This window comes from Primulina huaijiensis, chromosome 15, assembly GCF_012295235.1.
Source record: "Primulina huaijiensis isolate GDHJ02 chromosome 15, ASM1229523v2, whole genome shotgun sequence".
NCBI lineage: Eukaryota > Viridiplantae > Streptophyta > Magnoliopsida > Lamiales > Gesneriaceae > Primulina > Primulina huaijiensis.
Genome location: NC_133320.1, coordinates 22223785 through 22240430, shown reverse-complemented (window position 1 = coordinate 22240430; position 16646 = coordinate 22223785). Strand labels below are relative to the sequence as shown.

The 16646-nt window shown below is 34.6% G+C and overlaps 2 protein-coding genes across 6 annotated transcripts in view; one reads left to right on the top strand and one right to left on the bottom strand.

Annotated features, from left to right (window-relative positions):
- The window catches only part of LOC140958403 (DNA replication licensing factor MCM6-like), an 11648-nt gene extending 8142 nt beyond the window's left edge, over positions 1-3506 (bottom strand). Inside the window, exons 1-2 of the mRNA XM_073415837.1 lie at positions 2983-3506; positions 2823-2875 (exon numbers count right to left, since the gene is read on the bottom strand). Coding sequence (XP_073271938.1) covers positions 2823-2875; positions 2983-3365 — 436 coding nt within the window. The 5' untranslated portion in view covers positions 3366-3506. The remainder of the gene's footprint in view (positions 1-2822; positions 2876-2982) is intronic.
- A 3553-nt stretch (positions 3507-7059) lies between these two features.
- Positions 7060-12110, top strand: LOC140959939 (probable serine/threonine-protein kinase PBL8). Of its 5 annotated transcripts, none has more exons than XM_073417997.1 (6): positions 7060-7281; positions 7781-8148; positions 8506-8645; positions 9317-9461; positions 9827-9950; positions 11343-12110. In XM_073417997.1, the coding sequence occupies exons 1-6, from the start codon at positions 7218-7220 to the stop codon at positions 11750-11752; spliced, it is 1251 nt and encodes a 416-aa protein (XP_073274098.1). In that variant the 5' UTR covers positions 7060-7217; the 3' UTR covers positions 11753-12110. The 5 variants fall into 5 exon arrangements, with proteins under 5 accessions (XP_073274098.1, XP_073274102.1, XP_073274099.1 ...); XM_073418001.1 differs by having other exon boundaries at positions 7832-8148; positions 11343-12109; XM_073417998.1 differs by having other exon boundaries at positions 8506-8641; positions 9325-9461; positions 11343-12108.
- The last annotated feature ends 4536 nt before the right edge of the window (positions 12111-16646 follow it).

Genomic DNA, 16646 nt, shown 5'->3' with positions numbered 1-16646 from the left:
TCTAAACTTCATAAATCTTTGTGGACTGAAGCTCTTAAGACAGCTGTGTATATATTAAACCGAGTTCCAACCAAGGCTGTCCCAAAGACGCCATTTGAGTTATTTAAAGGTTGGAAACCGAGTTTACAACATATACGCGTTAGGGGTTGTCCTTCTGAAATAAGAGTTTACAACCCACATGAAAAGAAACTGGACCCAAGAACTATAAGTGGATATTTCATTGGGTATGCCGAAAAATCCAAAGGGTACAGATTCTATTGTCCATCTCACAACACTAGAAATGTGGAATCAAGAAATGCAAAATTTCTTGAAAATGACTTGATTAGTGGGAGTGATCATGACATAGTTTTTGAGAATGATCACATTAATGCACAACTCTCTTATTCAATGGACAGATTGGTCGTTATTTACACCCCTCAAGACCAAATGGGTGTTAGACAACCAGTTAATGAAGTTCCACAAATTGCTGATGAAAATCCAGTAGATCAAGTTGTTAATGAAGAACAACAAGAAATTGTTGATCAACCAAACAATCTTAGGAGATCTACTAGAATAAGAAGATCAGCAATATCTAGTGATTATGTTGTGTATTTACAAGAATCGGATTTTAACATCGGAGCCGAAAATGATCCTGAAACGTTTTCACAAGCCATGAACTGTAATGAGTCAAAACTATGGTTTAATGCTATGAAATAAGAGATGAATTCTATGGCAGTTAATGGAGTCTGGGATCTTGTTCAGTTGCCTGATGGTGAAAAAGCCATTGGATGTAAATGGGTCTTCAAAACAAAGAAAGACTCATTAGGCAACATTGAAAGGTATAAAGCAAGACTCGTTGCTAAATGATTCACTCAACAAGAAGGAATCGATTATAAGGAGACTTTTTCTCCTGTATCTAAAAAAGATTCTATTCGTATCATTCTAGCATTAGTTGCACATTTTGACTTAGATTTGCAACAAATGGATGTGAAAACAGCTTTTCTCAATGGAGAACTAGAGGAAGAGGTTTATATGAAACAACCTTAAGGATTCTTCTCTAGTAATGGTGAGCAATTGGTTTGTAAGCTTAAGAAATCTATATATGGATTGAAACAAGCTTCCCGTCAATAGTATTTAAAATTTCATGATGTAATCTCTTCATTCGGATTCGTTGAGAACCTCATGGATCAATGTATATACCAGAAGGTCAGTGGGAGCAAGATTTGTTTCCTTATTCTATATGTGGATGATATATTACTTGCAACCAATGATAAGGGTTTGTTATATGAGGTGAAACAATTTCTCTCTAAAAATTTTGATATGAAGGATATGGGTGATGCATCTTATGTCATTGGCATTAAGATACATAGAGATAGAATTCGAGGTATTATAGGTCTGTCTCAAGAAACCTATATCAACAAAGTTTTAGAGAGATATCGGATGAAAGATTGTTCACCAAGTATAGCTCCTGTTGTGAAAGGCGATAAATTCAATTTGAGCCAATGCCCAAAGAATGATCTAGAGCGGGAACAAATGAAAAACATTCCTTATGCTTCTGCTGTCGGAAGCTTGATGTATGCTCAGGTTTGCACTAGACCTGACATTGCATTTGTTGTTGGGATGTTGGGAAGATATCAGAGTAATCCAGGTTTAGACCATTGGAAAGCTGCAAAGAAAGTAATGAGGTACCTTCAAGGGACCAAAGATTATATGCTTATGTTCAGACGAACTGAGAATTTGGAAGTAATTGGCTACTCTGATTCAGACTACGCTGGCTGCATTGATTCAAGAAAATCCACTTCAGGATATATTTTTATGCTAGCTGGTGGAGCTGTATCTTGGAGAAGTGCAAAGCAGACATTAACTGCTACTTCCACTATGGAAGCTGAGTTCGTATCTTGTTTTGAGGCAACCTCACATGGTGTATGGTTGAAGAGTTTCATTTCAGGGCTTAGAATTATGGATTCTATATCTAGGCCATTAAGAATATATTGTGACAATTCAGCTGCTGTTTTTATGGCTAAAAATAACAAAAGTGGTAGTCGAAGCAAGCACATCGACATTAAATATTTAGCCATACGAGAACGTGTTAAAGATAAGAAGTTACTTATCGAGCACATTAGCACTGAATTGATGATAGCGGATCCTTTGACTAAGGGCATAGCACCATTGAAATTTAAGGATCATACAGAAAGAATGGGACTTGGTTCCTTTATGTAATTTTGTTGTAAGAACAAATTTAATGAAACTATGATGTGATATTTTCTCATATTTGTTGTGTACACATTCGTTGATTTGAGAAATATCAATAAAGTTGGACCTCGAATAAACATAAGGTTTATTCATTAAGTTATACAGTTTGAGATACATAATGCATTGTGATACATGGAAGATAATACTCGTTTGTAGAGGAACTATTGCCATGATTCATGTATTTTGTTTTCTCCTATGGTAAAAGAGATATATGTGACAAGTGGGAGAATGTAAGAAAAACGTGACACATGTTAAAGAAGAAGCGTGTACAAATTGATATTGATGACGGCCAAGAAAATTTAGATGCGTACACGATTCTCCTTCTGAATCTCGGCTCCCTATACATTCATCGATGGTATGAAAAAACGCCTATAAATAGAGACGATTGAGGTACCTAAGCACACACATCTCAGAAAAAATATACACCATCTACGGAGAACGTGAAGTGCTTAGAAGGCTTCAATCATAAGGAATTCAGAGAAATCAAAAAATTTTCAATGGCCGGAGGTAATTCTCGATCCGCTTCCGCATATTATAGATCATGTTTATATATACGTAAAAACATGATTTTGATAAAAATTCCTAATATACGCCACTCACTGACACTAGCTTCCCTATCTCGGCGGTGGTCAATTCCCTCAATCTGCAAAAACGCACATTTGGGTAAAAAAATCGCGACCGTTGTCTGATTGAAAAAGAAGTCAAACATTGACTTGGTACGAACGAGTCCTGGAAACAAATAAGCAGCACCTCTTGACCATGGGGAGGTTGTAAAACGCGACGTTAATGTCCTTGTTCTGATTATCATCGGCAATAAATGTGGGCTTAAGCTCCATGACAAACCTCTTGCAGGCATTATTCAAGTAAGGCTCGAAGCGGAGAAATTCATCTGAGATTGCCTTCTGTACGATGTTATTGAAGGTCATGACGTGTGAGAAATCGATGAACATGGTGTTGGATTCGTTGGGCCTCATCGCATCCACCTCAGCCTCGTAGTACGGCGGGTAGCCTCCCCCTCCACGGCCTCCCGGCGCTTCCCGACTGAATTTCTTGAGAAATTCCAAGAAGATGTTTTCCACCCGCACTGCTTTCTCGTCCAGACAGTACCCCCCGCTGCCGCCATAGCCCTCCATTTACCAGGTGGAACAATTCCTCTTCTCCAGCTAACAGATATTGACTTTACGAGAGAGAAGCGAATAGCAAAATCAAGATCTGCGTTCGGTTCTGGATTCGAAATCGAAGCGATTCAAATTTGGAGGGTGCGGGAAAAGCAGAAGAAGGGTTTATATGTCCATGGCGGGAAAACGTCCAGTTTCCCGCCACTATTTCCCTCCACCGGTCACAAACATGAACTGGGCTGGCCATACCTACAAAATGGCCCTAATATTGTTTTTGGGAACTTCAATTTTTGTAACTTTCATTAATTATTAAAAGTTAAAAACATAAATGTGATGTTTTCTCTTATTTTTTAAAAATTTAAATTATAAATTGACATTTATATCATTAAAATATTTATCATATTATGTTTATTTTTTAAATAATATTTTGTATTTTTATATAATTTTATTTTCAAAATTTTTTATACATATTTTATGTATTTATACATATTTTGTATTTTATATTTTTTTATTAATCTTATATGTTTTTCAAACATTCATGGACTAAAAAATCGAAAAATAAATTAATTTTGATACTGAATTTGTAAGGACCTTGTATTGTACTATCACAAATCATATTTTGATTCTCAATAATTCATTAAATTGTTATATTATTAAGTGTGTGAAGTATGTAATTGACAATGAAATTGAGAAAATATGTTGTGATAATGAAATATTGTAGTAATGATTGATTTATATTTGAAAAGTATGTTGAACCGTAATAGAAAAGTTATACATGTTACGATTTTTAGCATAATTATCTGAGTATTATTTAAATGAAATGAAACTAAGTTCATTAGAAAGCTAATACATAGCACTAAAACTTTTATGTTTTGAATGTTACCCAAATCCATTTGGAAATATGGGCAAAATCATATCGAAGTGTGTCGTGTGCATTGAAGTTCTTGCACTGACACATTTTAGGAGAATTCACATAACTTTCGTGTCCGATGTCCGAATTGAGTGAAGTCAGCGGCAAATGAAAGCAAGACATAGATCTACCACTTCAGGACATAACTAGGCGCGCTGCTGCGAGAGATCTTGTGCCCTTACGCGCACCGCCTCATCTACACATGATTTAAGATTGATAAGGACGATTGTTTTGATAAGTATCTTCATTTTTCTCTCCTTCTTCGAAGAAACATAAGAATTTACGTTCTATCGTGTGAATCTACCTCCAAACGTTGTTGAAATTCAAAACAATTTATATATTCGGAATCCTCGTGTTGAGAGCATTCTTTTGAGGTAATTTTCTTCTCGATTCAGAACTTTTATTTATTAAATTGCTGGAGTGGCATGTATTTGAATTCGAAATCAATATATATGGTAGAATAATTGACGAGAAACTAACTTTTAAAGTTGGAATTGAATTATGTTATTATTTCAATTTTATATGAATTTTCAAGGTTTCAAAACAATTTTGAAACTTGAAATTTTGATAGTAAATGATTAGATGTATAATAATAATTATATAACAATGAGTTATTAGGTTTTATAATGCGATATAATAATTCTAATAATGAAAATGTTAAAATGAATAGCGTAAAACGAATTGACACATTAAAACACGCTATCGGTATTACATTTGAATGAATTTATTGATTGAGATGAATATTTTGATTATGTAGATAGATTTTCTGTACTGAAATCCTAAAGCTACATTAAACTGGGAACGAATAATCGAGATATGTTGCGACCGAGTGACATACGATAGGTATCTGTGTCATATGATATATGTTTGATTGATTTGGCAAAAAATATGTGTCTATATGCCTTATTGTTGAGTTGATGTGGTATACACAACATTCACTATTGGTAGATCGATTTATAAAATAAATATTTTGTTAACACACATCATTTTATTCATACATCGATACATGACATGCATGTTGAGCTATGATCATTGGATACCTTTATATCATTGGATTTTGATTCTGGGGTTCTGAGCATGATGCTATGTTTGACATTATGTAGCCTTTAAAAACATAGTCATTCATGGCCCATATAATCGATCGATTGATTGAGATTTGGGATTTGATGGCATTTTGCCGACGCTATCATACAGATCATCCCTTGTACTTGACTGAGGCCATTGTGCCAGCTGAGCATTGATTTGATAGCGATTTGATTGGTTCTGATACATGCTCGGTGGATATGTATTTAACTTGATATCTCCACGACATACATGCACTGCATATCATATATCAACGTGTAGATACATGTTATATATATATATATATATCATGGTTGTTCCATACAGAGCATTTGCTCACCCCAAGGGGGGCTGTTGTTGTATTTGTATGTGGATAATGACAGATACTCCAGGTTATCAGGAGACCAGATAAGGTATTCTTGGATGAAGTAAAATCTGAGTTGAAGTTGAGTGGTCTGTCTCAATGTATATATATATCTATATATATCGGGGCATGTCCCGGGGATATGAGTTTATTTGTATGTAGTTGATTTTAGTCACGTGTAGACTTTTTTATGACGTGATGTGTTTAGACGAGATTTTATTATATAATACTTTTAGTATTATAATTATAGTCGACACATTTTGGGTTCATTATAAAGGAAATTTTTAATCATTTTCCGCTGTAATTAATAAACTCTGATCAAATTGCATTGTAATAACGATTAGGAGTTAAGGGTCCTACAATATTCATAACATAATAATAATTATATGAACACATTGTTAATGATGTGAATATTAAGTTTTAGATAATTAAAAGATATCAATTTTACATAGTTTAAAGATATGGTTGTCATTTAACTAAAATTTAAGTTTATAAACAATTATTTTCAAAATATTCAAACTTTAGTTTGTATTAGCTTTAAACTTCTATTTTCAAACACTCTCTATTTTAGCTACTCCTCAACTTCAAACTAATATTTTGAACAATAAATTTTGAAAAAGCAAAATCTCTCCAAAATATTCTTATAGATTTATTTTTAAAAAAAACATTTCAAAGTGATTCAACATAAAATCAATCAATCAATAGTAAATTTTAATTAAATTTCACAGAAAAGTTGAGAAATTCAAAACTCCCGAATAAAACATTTCAGATATTTTGATTTTGTTTCGTTGGTCACAACAATTGGATCAAATTTAAGGTCGATGACCTTTTTCCATCGAGGAGGAAAAAACGATGCCCAGTTCAATTTTTATTTCATTTGGAACTCAAAACATGTTTATGTAATCTCGACTCGAGACCTTTATTTTCACTTAAAATAATCAATTTGTTTGTAAGTTAAACACTCTTAGTCATTAATCGCCACACAAAAATGTCCAAACAATTAATCATATATAGACTTCAATGCAATTTTTGATTTTTATTTTGATTTTCTAAATATATAAACAGATATCCGAATTGTTTTTTTTGGCCCAATTCTCTAATAAAACCGTTTAGTTTATTTGATTGTAACTATTATTTAAAATAGTAACTAAAATATAATACATTAGTTTTGAGTTAATTTTCCAATAAAACTATAAAATATAAAATCTAAACAAATTAAATAACCAATAATCAATTAAAAATTAATCGATTTTGACAAATATAATATGAAATTGAACAATATAAAATTCATTTTTAATATTTATTTACCTTCGAATAAAAAATTTGGATTTTGTTATTTGGTTTGTAAACTAGAATACCCGATTTCACGTGGAAAATCATGTGATAGTGGTGGTGTTCACGCATGTTGTGCGTGTGTGTACTGTGGAGAATATAAGACAAGTCGAGTTGAATCCCCGAAATGCATTTTGTGTGAGGTCCCACCTAAATTTCCCCAGAATGAGACCAACTTCTTCACTGCCTCACAAACAAGATGGGTAATTGCGGCACTAGGGAGGAATCAGCCATCGTCGCCACTGCTCACAACCAAACTCAAGGTTCCCTTTCCCCCTCTGCTATCATTTCTCTTGCATTGTGCCGTAAGCTGATAGATCTAGGTCTAGCTTCCTTTTTTCCCAGCTTCTTGGTCTGAACGTTCAGGCATTGGATTTGTCTTCGGCTTTTTGAACGAACAATTGTACCTAGTACTGATATTCTACTCGGGTTTTCTGTGTTTTGCTTTTGTTTCTTGATTTTTCATTTAATTGTATGTTAAATGTGTGAGCATTATATAATTGGAGCTCCCAGAGATTCCGTTTCTGTCGTTTGATCGTTGGAAGTTGTAGTTAGGGTTTAAGATTAGTCTTTGTGTTTCATAATTTTAAAAATGCTTTAATTTTTTTGTGCTTACTGACCAATGTCGACGTTTTTTTGGAAATTGTTGCCTAAAACATAAGCATTATGTAATAGTGTCGTCATGTGATTGCATTTGCATCCCATAATTTGAATGGAGGTGATATTAACTGCGATTCAAAAGTGCGAGTTTATTAATGTTAGAATTGAAATTAAAAAAAAGAGCAGTTCAGCAGCAGCTCCAGGTGTTGCCAGTTCCCACCAGGAATCTATCAGGTCTAGGGAGGAAGCACAGTCGCTCTACATCAGATCTAAGTGATCCCTCCACACCCCGTAACTTGGAGGACTTTCGGAAAAACTCCTTGCTGTACACCCATGTAATTGCCTTCACCCTCTTCGAGCTTGAGACCATCACAAAAAGCTTCCGTTCTGACTACATACTTGGTGAGGGTGGCTTTGGAACGGTGTACAAAGGTTACATTGATGAGAATGTTCGGGTTGGACTCAAATCTCTCCCTGTTGCGGTTAAGGTTCTGAACAAGGAAGGCCTTCAAGGACACCGTGAATGGCTTGTGAGTTTTTGGATTCTTTTTTCTTGCCGTGCTGAATTTGGACCGACTTCCTTTTTCGTGTACTTCCATGTATTTCCTGTGTTTTCTGTGTTTCATTTCACGTTGGTGGATGATTTACTCAATCCTACTCCTATTGTATTTATGTGCATGATTGCTCTTTTCCTTATGAAAGAACTGGTTGTATCTGAAGTTACATTTCTCAAACTCAAGCCTTTTTTACTCTGTAACAATTTCATTTCATGCAACGAAAAGTTACCATGAATGCTATGTTCATCAATCCCCACCCCCCCAGTTCCATCTTAATGTCTCGTGAATATGTCCAAAATATCTGAATGAACATATGATTTCCTGTTTCAGACTGAGGTCAACTTCCTCGGGCAGCTTAGGCACCCAAATCTGGTGAAGTTGATTGGATATTGCTGTGAGGACGATCACAGGTTACTAGTTTATGAGTTCATGTTCCGAGGAAGCCTTGAGAATCACCTCTTTCGGAGTAGGTTTATTTCTTCCTAAGCTTACTTTTTTGCTTTTCCTCTGTTTAAAAAAGCTGTTCCATCTTGGTTTGTGCGAGAGTCAGATATTTCCTAGTTCACATGTATATGTTTCTGCATTTGTGAAGGAGATGTGGCTGGCGTGCAGTTGGGGCACACTGAATTAACAGAATAGCATGATTTTAGAGTCTTGTGATGTTCAGAATTTTCATAAAGTTCAGTAACTGATCAATGTAGTCATTTTCATGCAATATAAATAGTGCTTTCGATTGAGATCATAAATAAATTTAGGTGTGATTAATGGAGTAATGTAACTCTCAATAGAATTATTTATCAAAATTAGTGAACACTTTTTTATTATCAGCAATTAAACATGATATAAAGTTTAACGTTAAATCAATCATTACTTGTTTATTGTGCTGGAGCTAAGTTAATTTCATTGGAAACATCTCTACTCAATTTTTTCTCCTCAGTTTGGTTTTTCAAAGCTCTTTTTTGGCTCATTGTTTTCTATCTTTTCTACCTTGTGTGCATTGTTTGATTTTGATGTCGCTAATGCATTTTCATGTTTTTTCTGTGTTTCTTTGGCATGAGCACAATACTGAAAAGTGCATCTCTCTTTCTTGTGTGATTTATTTGATCTTTTGCTCGCTAAAATTTACGTGGAATTTTCTGAGGCATCCAGAAACAACTGCTCCACTATCTTGGTCTACAAGGATGATGATCGCTCTTGGGGCTGCTAAAGGGCTTGCTTTCCTTCATAATGCCGAAAGGCCAGTCATATATCGAGACTTCAAGACCTCAAACATTCTGCTGGAATCGGTAGGTGACGATTTTATATTTGAATCATAGTATTTCCTTTTCACTCTTCCTGGGCTCTTAACTGGGAAAATGACTCGATTATACTGTGACCTATCACTTTGGGGATACATATGTGAGTCGATTCTTAAGCTCATGGTCAACTTTTACAATCAAGCACAAGAGCAATTAATCAAGTTCAGCAACAGGTTCTCCAGCAAGCCTAAGAAGGATTCAAAAAATAAAATTGAATGACTTGATCAAAATACTGGAAATTCTCAGATAAAAGAGAAACAGAATTGTCAACATTATTAGCTATCTCTCAGCGATTTCCGTTTTGGAGAAAGAACTTTAATACTTTAGGTAAATAAATTATGCATGGGTTGCAGGATTATATGGCAAAACTTTCTGATTTTGGGCTTGCTAAAGCGGGCCCACAAGGTGACGAGACCCACGTATCCACTCGAGTTATGGGTACCTATGGTTATGCAGCCCCAGAATATGTCATGACTGGTACGACCTCTAAATTTTTACAATTGCCTTTTGTTAGAATATCTTCTTACATCTCTCTATTATTTGAAATATAATCCCAACTATTTTAGATAAATGTATTTAGAGAGATGTTGAATATTAATGTCTGACAGCCATTTTATCTCAACGTTAAGAGTAAGAAGGCTTGATTCAGCGCAACTTGCATTAATTACGAGTAGTGAAATCCAATGTCCCCTTTCCCATACTCTCTCCATATTTATTGTCTTCAAAAATCTTACTTGAATTAAATATATTTAAGAACTTAGAACTTAGTTGTACGGTGCTCATTTGGAAAATAGTAACTAGTCTTTAATAAAGATATTTATTAAGACAATGAAGCTCAAATAATCTCGTAGTGACTTCCTCCCACCAACACACACAACCCTTTTGATCCTCAACAAGACGAACAATGCACCATATGAGAAGCTAGATTCATCTTTGTTAAATGAATTTGTTGCAAGAGATTGGAACTATGTCATGATTAATCATTATTGTGGGTTCCAAGATTCAGCTATTTCTATATTGTTTCAAAGTCGGACCTAAGCTTTTGATGTTTATATCTGTGGAAGATAAAAACTTTAGGAGAAGTGTACATTATTGATAAATATTTATGAAAGAAAAATTTCTCTTGAGATGCTAGGAGTGAAATGAGTGAGTATTCATAATTTAGATTTCAAGTGACACCAATTTGGGATTATTTGGAGTCGATAGTCTTGACTGGAATAAAAATATAAAATACTGAGGGGGGGATTTGGAGTTCCAAAAATCAAAAGATATTTGAATTAATATAAAGGATTTGAAATTATTTCAAATATGTAGATCCAAATGCAATCTCCTTAAATCTAATTTATAAAGAATAAATCAAATTAAAATTTAAATTTCTACATTGACAATAAAATTTATACCTGGATAATATGTTATTCGATATTCCCTCAATTTGTAGCATGGAAACAGCACACTTTTAACTGCAGAAAAAAACTCGGAAATATAAAACCCAACTGAATCACACTGTTTAAAAATGCTAATATTAGCACGTAGAAATAAGCTTTAGAAAGCCTGACTGACTAATTTTCTTTATGGATTGGTGTGCTGCATTGTATTATTTGTATATTAGTCATCCAATTTAAGAAGGGATTGTGGAATTCATGTCATTTTAAGCTCCATGTGCATGTGGCGCAGAAGTTGGAATCCTTACTTTGTTAAATAACTATGGTTTTGTTTACGTGTGTCCTTAACTACCCAGAGTTCATTGATACATCTGTTATTAGGAACACACTCGGTGATGGTTATTATTCCATAAAATTTGGAGTCAATTTGTTGGTTGCTTTTCTGTTCTCTGGGTATCTGGTTGATGTCTCCGCATGACATGGACAGGGCATCTTACCGCTAGGAGTGATGTCTACAGTTTCGGTGTAGTTCTTCTGGAACTATTAACCGGAAGGAAATCTGTTGACAAGACTAGGCCAAGCAAGGAAGTGAGCCTGGTAGATTGGGCCAGACCAAAACTAAACGACAAGAGGAAATTGATTCAGATAATCGATCCTAGATTAGAAAACCAGTACTCTGTAAGAGCATCACAAAAAGCTTGCAGTTTGGCATACTATTGTTTGAGCCAAAACCCGAAAGCTAGACCTTTGATGAGCGATGTAGTTGAGACGTTGGAGCCTTTGCAATGCACCAGTGGTAGTGAGGTCTCACCATCTTCTTCCTCAACCCCTACATTTATATGCAGTGGCAGCCCGTTCATTTCGGGTAGGATTCCAGGGTACAAGACGCAAAGCTGAATTTCTATGGCATATATTACTCGTGGGAACAGAAATCGTTCCTCTGGTGTCTGGACCGTGCCAGAGTAGATGGAAAAATCTGTTCACATATATGATGTATCTGTGTTTGTTCGTCCGCGCCTGCCATAACTCGCTGTGGGCTGGGGTGCATTTGCTGCAGCATTGTGCTGGATGTATCTCTGTGTGAAAATTGCAAGCTTGTTCATTATTTGTTATGAAACCCTACCCCTTTTTGGCATTTTGGTGATGGAACGTTTTGGATTTGTGATCCAAATAGATGTTTTATGTCCATTTTGAAGTTAGAGAAATTTTTTTGGTCGTACTCTTTGCTTGCATCATACCCCTTTTGAAAAATAAAATGATGATTAGTCTTCTATGGAGGCAACGCCATAGAATATATACATGTAAGTTAATATTTTACGCTATCAATGAAGTAAGGGAATAAATACCCAGATTATGAAGTAAGGTAATTAATTACCCAGATTATTTTTGGTAATATGTACATTTTAGTTTTGTATATATTGCGTCAAAACAGTTTTAGTCCTAAATTTTTTGTTGAATCAATTATAAATTTTTAATTATGTTTTGAAGATAGATTTTAGTTTTTCATCGTAAAAATGATGTAATTAAATGATTAATATTATTATTAAATTTTTATAATTACACTGATAAAATCAAAAAGATTTTTTGACCGTGATGAAAACAATATGAATTGCTTGTCGGAATTTGAAATAACATCAATTTAATTTTAAATAATTATTATATTGTCAAGAGAAAAAAATGGGATCATAATACAAATAAATTTGATGTCCAAAAACACGAATTTTCTTTGCCACTCTCTTTCTCGCAAACTCGTAGTTTTAAAAAAATTTTAAATAGCAAAAAGTTACTAAAAAATAATCGTAAATATAAAATTATATTTTCTATTAAAAATTTAATGCCTACTCTTCAAATCTTTACTCGCGAGCGATGTTTTCCTTGCAATTTTACGTCTTCTGCGCTTCATGGATTGCGCAAATCCACGGCCTATCTCTCAATACCTGTGAACGGTTACTCTATGATCTATATCCCTAAAAATGGCAAGGTTAGAGACATTGTGAATCGAAGACAGGAAATTGAGGTAATGTGTATCTTTTGAATGTTAATATTCAATTGCCTTTTCGGATTACTGCAAATTCCGACTGAATTTAAGCAAAATAGCGACGCTGAAATTTCTGAGAGGTTAGTAGAGTTGCCCTTCTCGCTTACTTTTTTTAAACTAGTACACAAACACTAATCAAAATATAATTATAAGAAATAGCTAAGGATTAAGCTGTAATTTTGACAGAATTCTTTTGGTGAATTTGTTCATAATGGAGTAATGCTGCTATAAGTTATGTAATTTGCATGTTCTGAATCCATTTGTGAGCGATCAAAGTTTGAGTGCTCGATGAAATCTATTTTACCACAGATCACGTAGGAGTCTTTTGGCGAATACTTTTCCTATGAACAGTTTTAAGATATTGCAAAACAACTGATATCCAGTTTCTTCGGCTTTGCTCTTGATCTCATAGCCTGTTTATGCACTTTTGTGGTGATAATTTTGAATTTTTCGGATATTTGATGTTACATCTTCAGCTGAATTGATTGGATGTATGGAACATGTCCCACGTGGCTAAAAGAGTTTATGAGAAGATTTATCGTGAGTCATAATTTTACCTCCGTTGTTGCATCTTCTGCGTTTCGAAATTTGATTGTTTTGGTATCTGTGGTACCTATTGATTTGTTCAGACACATTTTTCCTTGCTGTTTTCACTTTTGGCTTTGATTTTTAGGTGAGATAATCGTGTTATCTCCAATCTAATTGATAATTCGCAGTGATTAATCCACAAATGTACTCACTGATGCTTGATCTGTCGTCAAAGTTTATTTAACAAGAAGGTTTTGCTTATAATTTTTCCACTCTGATTCTCTAAATGATGCAACTTAGAGGAGAATATAAAGGGGGATNGGAGAGTTTTTTGGGGAGTAACGTTGCTGGAAGTTGCTAGGGAGAGGGGAAATCATTCTTTGAGGAATATTTTATGCTCTAATGGGCCTTACTCTTTGTGAGTATTGGTCATTATGTTTATGTAATTTTTCTATTTAAGTTAATAAAATTACTCTTTTATAGCTGCCTTGAGTTTGTATTAGATTGCCTTAATATGATTTCATAATATAATTGCGAGATTCTATGATAACTGTTCAGATTTACTGAATATATATATAATACATATGTTTTGCGTTAAAGTGACAAAATTATTTATTGCTGTTGTCGTAGATTGACCAAACCAATGCCAGATTTCCTTCTTTATAGACACAAATATGTCATCATATCCCCACTCACCAAATATCTGCACTTTCAATTTTTCACTTTTCCTTTTCCCTCTGTGGTATGGCATCCGTTATGTGATTTTATGCTATTTAAGCGAATTAGAGAAAGGATAGGTGAAACAACAGAAGTCAATTCCTCACTCTCTGTTCCTGGTGGGAAAACAACTGAGAGAGTGATAAGCGGTAACAAATGGAGAAGAACGACGGTTATTCACATGTTGCGCTTCCGTATGATTTGATTGAGAGGTTGAAGAATATCACAAATTGGGATGAATGGGCTTCTCCTTGGACATATGCTGAGATGTGGTGGCTTGCTATACCTAGAAAATTTGCAGTGTCAACTTGCTGAAGATGATGGTGCATAGAGCTTATCTATGGGCTTAGGAGGAATCCAAGAGCTCTCTGAAATCCAAAAATTAGAATCAATCAAAATATTTGTATCTTCCTGTGAATGATTTCAAATATTTGGTGATAAAATGGAAAATTTGAGACATGAATGTTGCTTTTTCGTATTCTTCTTTTTGTTGCTTGATCTTTTTCCCTCGCATCACCAGAACCTGTCTGTCTGTATAAAACATATGCATTACTGCTGTGAGATAATTCAAATTCTGGTTTTACATTTTTATTTTTCATTATTTTGTACCAGAATCAGGGAACCTTTTTAACTGACTTGTTGCCACAATTTCAGTACCATACCATTAGTTAGTATGCGTGATTGTGTATCCGTCTCAGCTTGTGGCAATTGATTCATCTCAAGGATTAGAAAGTTCTACATCTAAAATTATATTAGCGGATCTGGCACTTAGTCTCATAAAACCTCCCCCTTTTAGAATGTTCCAAATCTAAAATTATATCATCGAATCACACTTAGTTAGATAAAGCCTTTTCCTTGGTACTGTTCTATATGGTTCCTTGTAGATTAATAAGCAAAATGCATCCTAACATTATATCTAGTCATCCATAGTACCGGAGACTATAATTTTCAAGCCCTTATGGGTGAAATTTCAATCTTGTGTATCTAATGCTAATGCTGAAAACGATATGACTTCTGCCTGTTATTATTAGTTGTGATGACAGGAAAAATGAGACAATATGTAGCTTTACTATCCTGAAGAATCCGGAGTAGTTTGTGTTACAGTAGTTGTTAAACAACTGTGCTACAATTGTCAGTGGAAGATTGTGACTTAGACTGGATTCTTAAAGTTTTATTGCTGGAAATTGGCAAGATGATGTTGGAAATTTACAGGGTTTGGAATAGGCAAGATCGTTTTTAATTTTGAAGATTCAAATCTTATTAATATATGACTTGAAGCTCTTTATTTTCTTATGTTGCTTCGAACATAATAGTTGTGCATATGTGCAGGGTATTTGTACGAGAAAACTGTGAGCTGCATGTAAGATCGACCTCATATATCTCCAATTTGTTGATATTATTTTGTAACTGATGACTTTATTTTGTGTATGAGATGTGAGTTTTTGAATTTGGATAGCACAAATATCAACTGGATGTTAACTATAATTTTATGAAATAACAAAGCGAATTAATTTTCGTGGTACTTAGTCAATTGATTTTTAATTCTTCTAGCTTGTTGTGTCAACGTACACAGTATATGGTGTGAATCTAATATACTTGGTGTCTAATCTTTTTAAGACTGAGTGCAGCACAGTGCAAAAAAAGGTTGATTAACGGTTATGCAGTTCCACATGGGAATGCATCTATATTTCTGTTGCTGACCCCCAACTGGTCTTAGTTTATCTGTCATGTATGGTAATTAAAATACCGTGTCTCATGATTGCTACCTGAGTTCGTGTATCCTGATATGGCCGAGCTTGTTACAGTATGCTTACATGTATATTTCTTTTGCTGATCCCCAACTGGTCTTGGATTTTCTCTCATGTATGGTAATTGAAATAATTTGTATCATAATATTTACCTGATTCGTGCGTCCTGATATGACCAAACTTATTCCAGTAGACACTATACTTCTTTAGTGTGTGAACTACTTCCTTCGAGTCTTTAAGATTGCAACCAGGCATCCGTCTAATGCCTCTCTTTTTCAGCATATCTTTTGTTCTATTAACTTTTTCCCATCTACCTGAAACAGCATAAATATTTACAAGTAAAGCATAACAAGTGAAGTTCTGAGGATCTTGTTCGATCAAGTCATTCGCAACTTGTTCCCACAAGTTCACGGCCCCTTGAAAACGACATGATGCAAACAATCCTGCCCATAAAGAGGATTCTGGAAACTTGTAAGTATCAGTTGGTATGTTCTTTAGTAGATCCACTGCCTGGCCATGAGATTAGCCATGCACCAGTAATGAGCAAAATTTGGCTTCACACGAAACTCGTTAATCATCTGGGAGAAGTAGTTTCTCCCCCGTTCAACATTCCTTTCGTCACACATGCACAAAGAACACCGATAAACGTATCCAATCCTTTTCGTCTAGATTCACGTCCTTCTCAGAATTTGGAGTTGATTTATTCCGCATCCTACTTTTATCCACCATTTCAGAATATAAATTAAGCCCTGTCAATAGG

Coding starts and splice junctions, on each gene's coding strand:
- LOC140959939 (XM_073417997.1), top strand. CDS start 7,218: ATGGGTAATTGCGGCACTAGGGAGGAATCAGCCATCGTCGCCACTGCT. Junction 8,149..8,505: donor AAGGACACCGTGAATGGCTT/GTGAGTTTTTGG, acceptor TTCCTGTTTCAG/ACTGAGGTCAACTTCCTCGG. Junction 9,462..9,826: donor CAAACATTCTGCTGGAATCG/GTAGGTGACGAT, acceptor CATGGGTTGCAG/GATTATATGGCAAAACTTTC.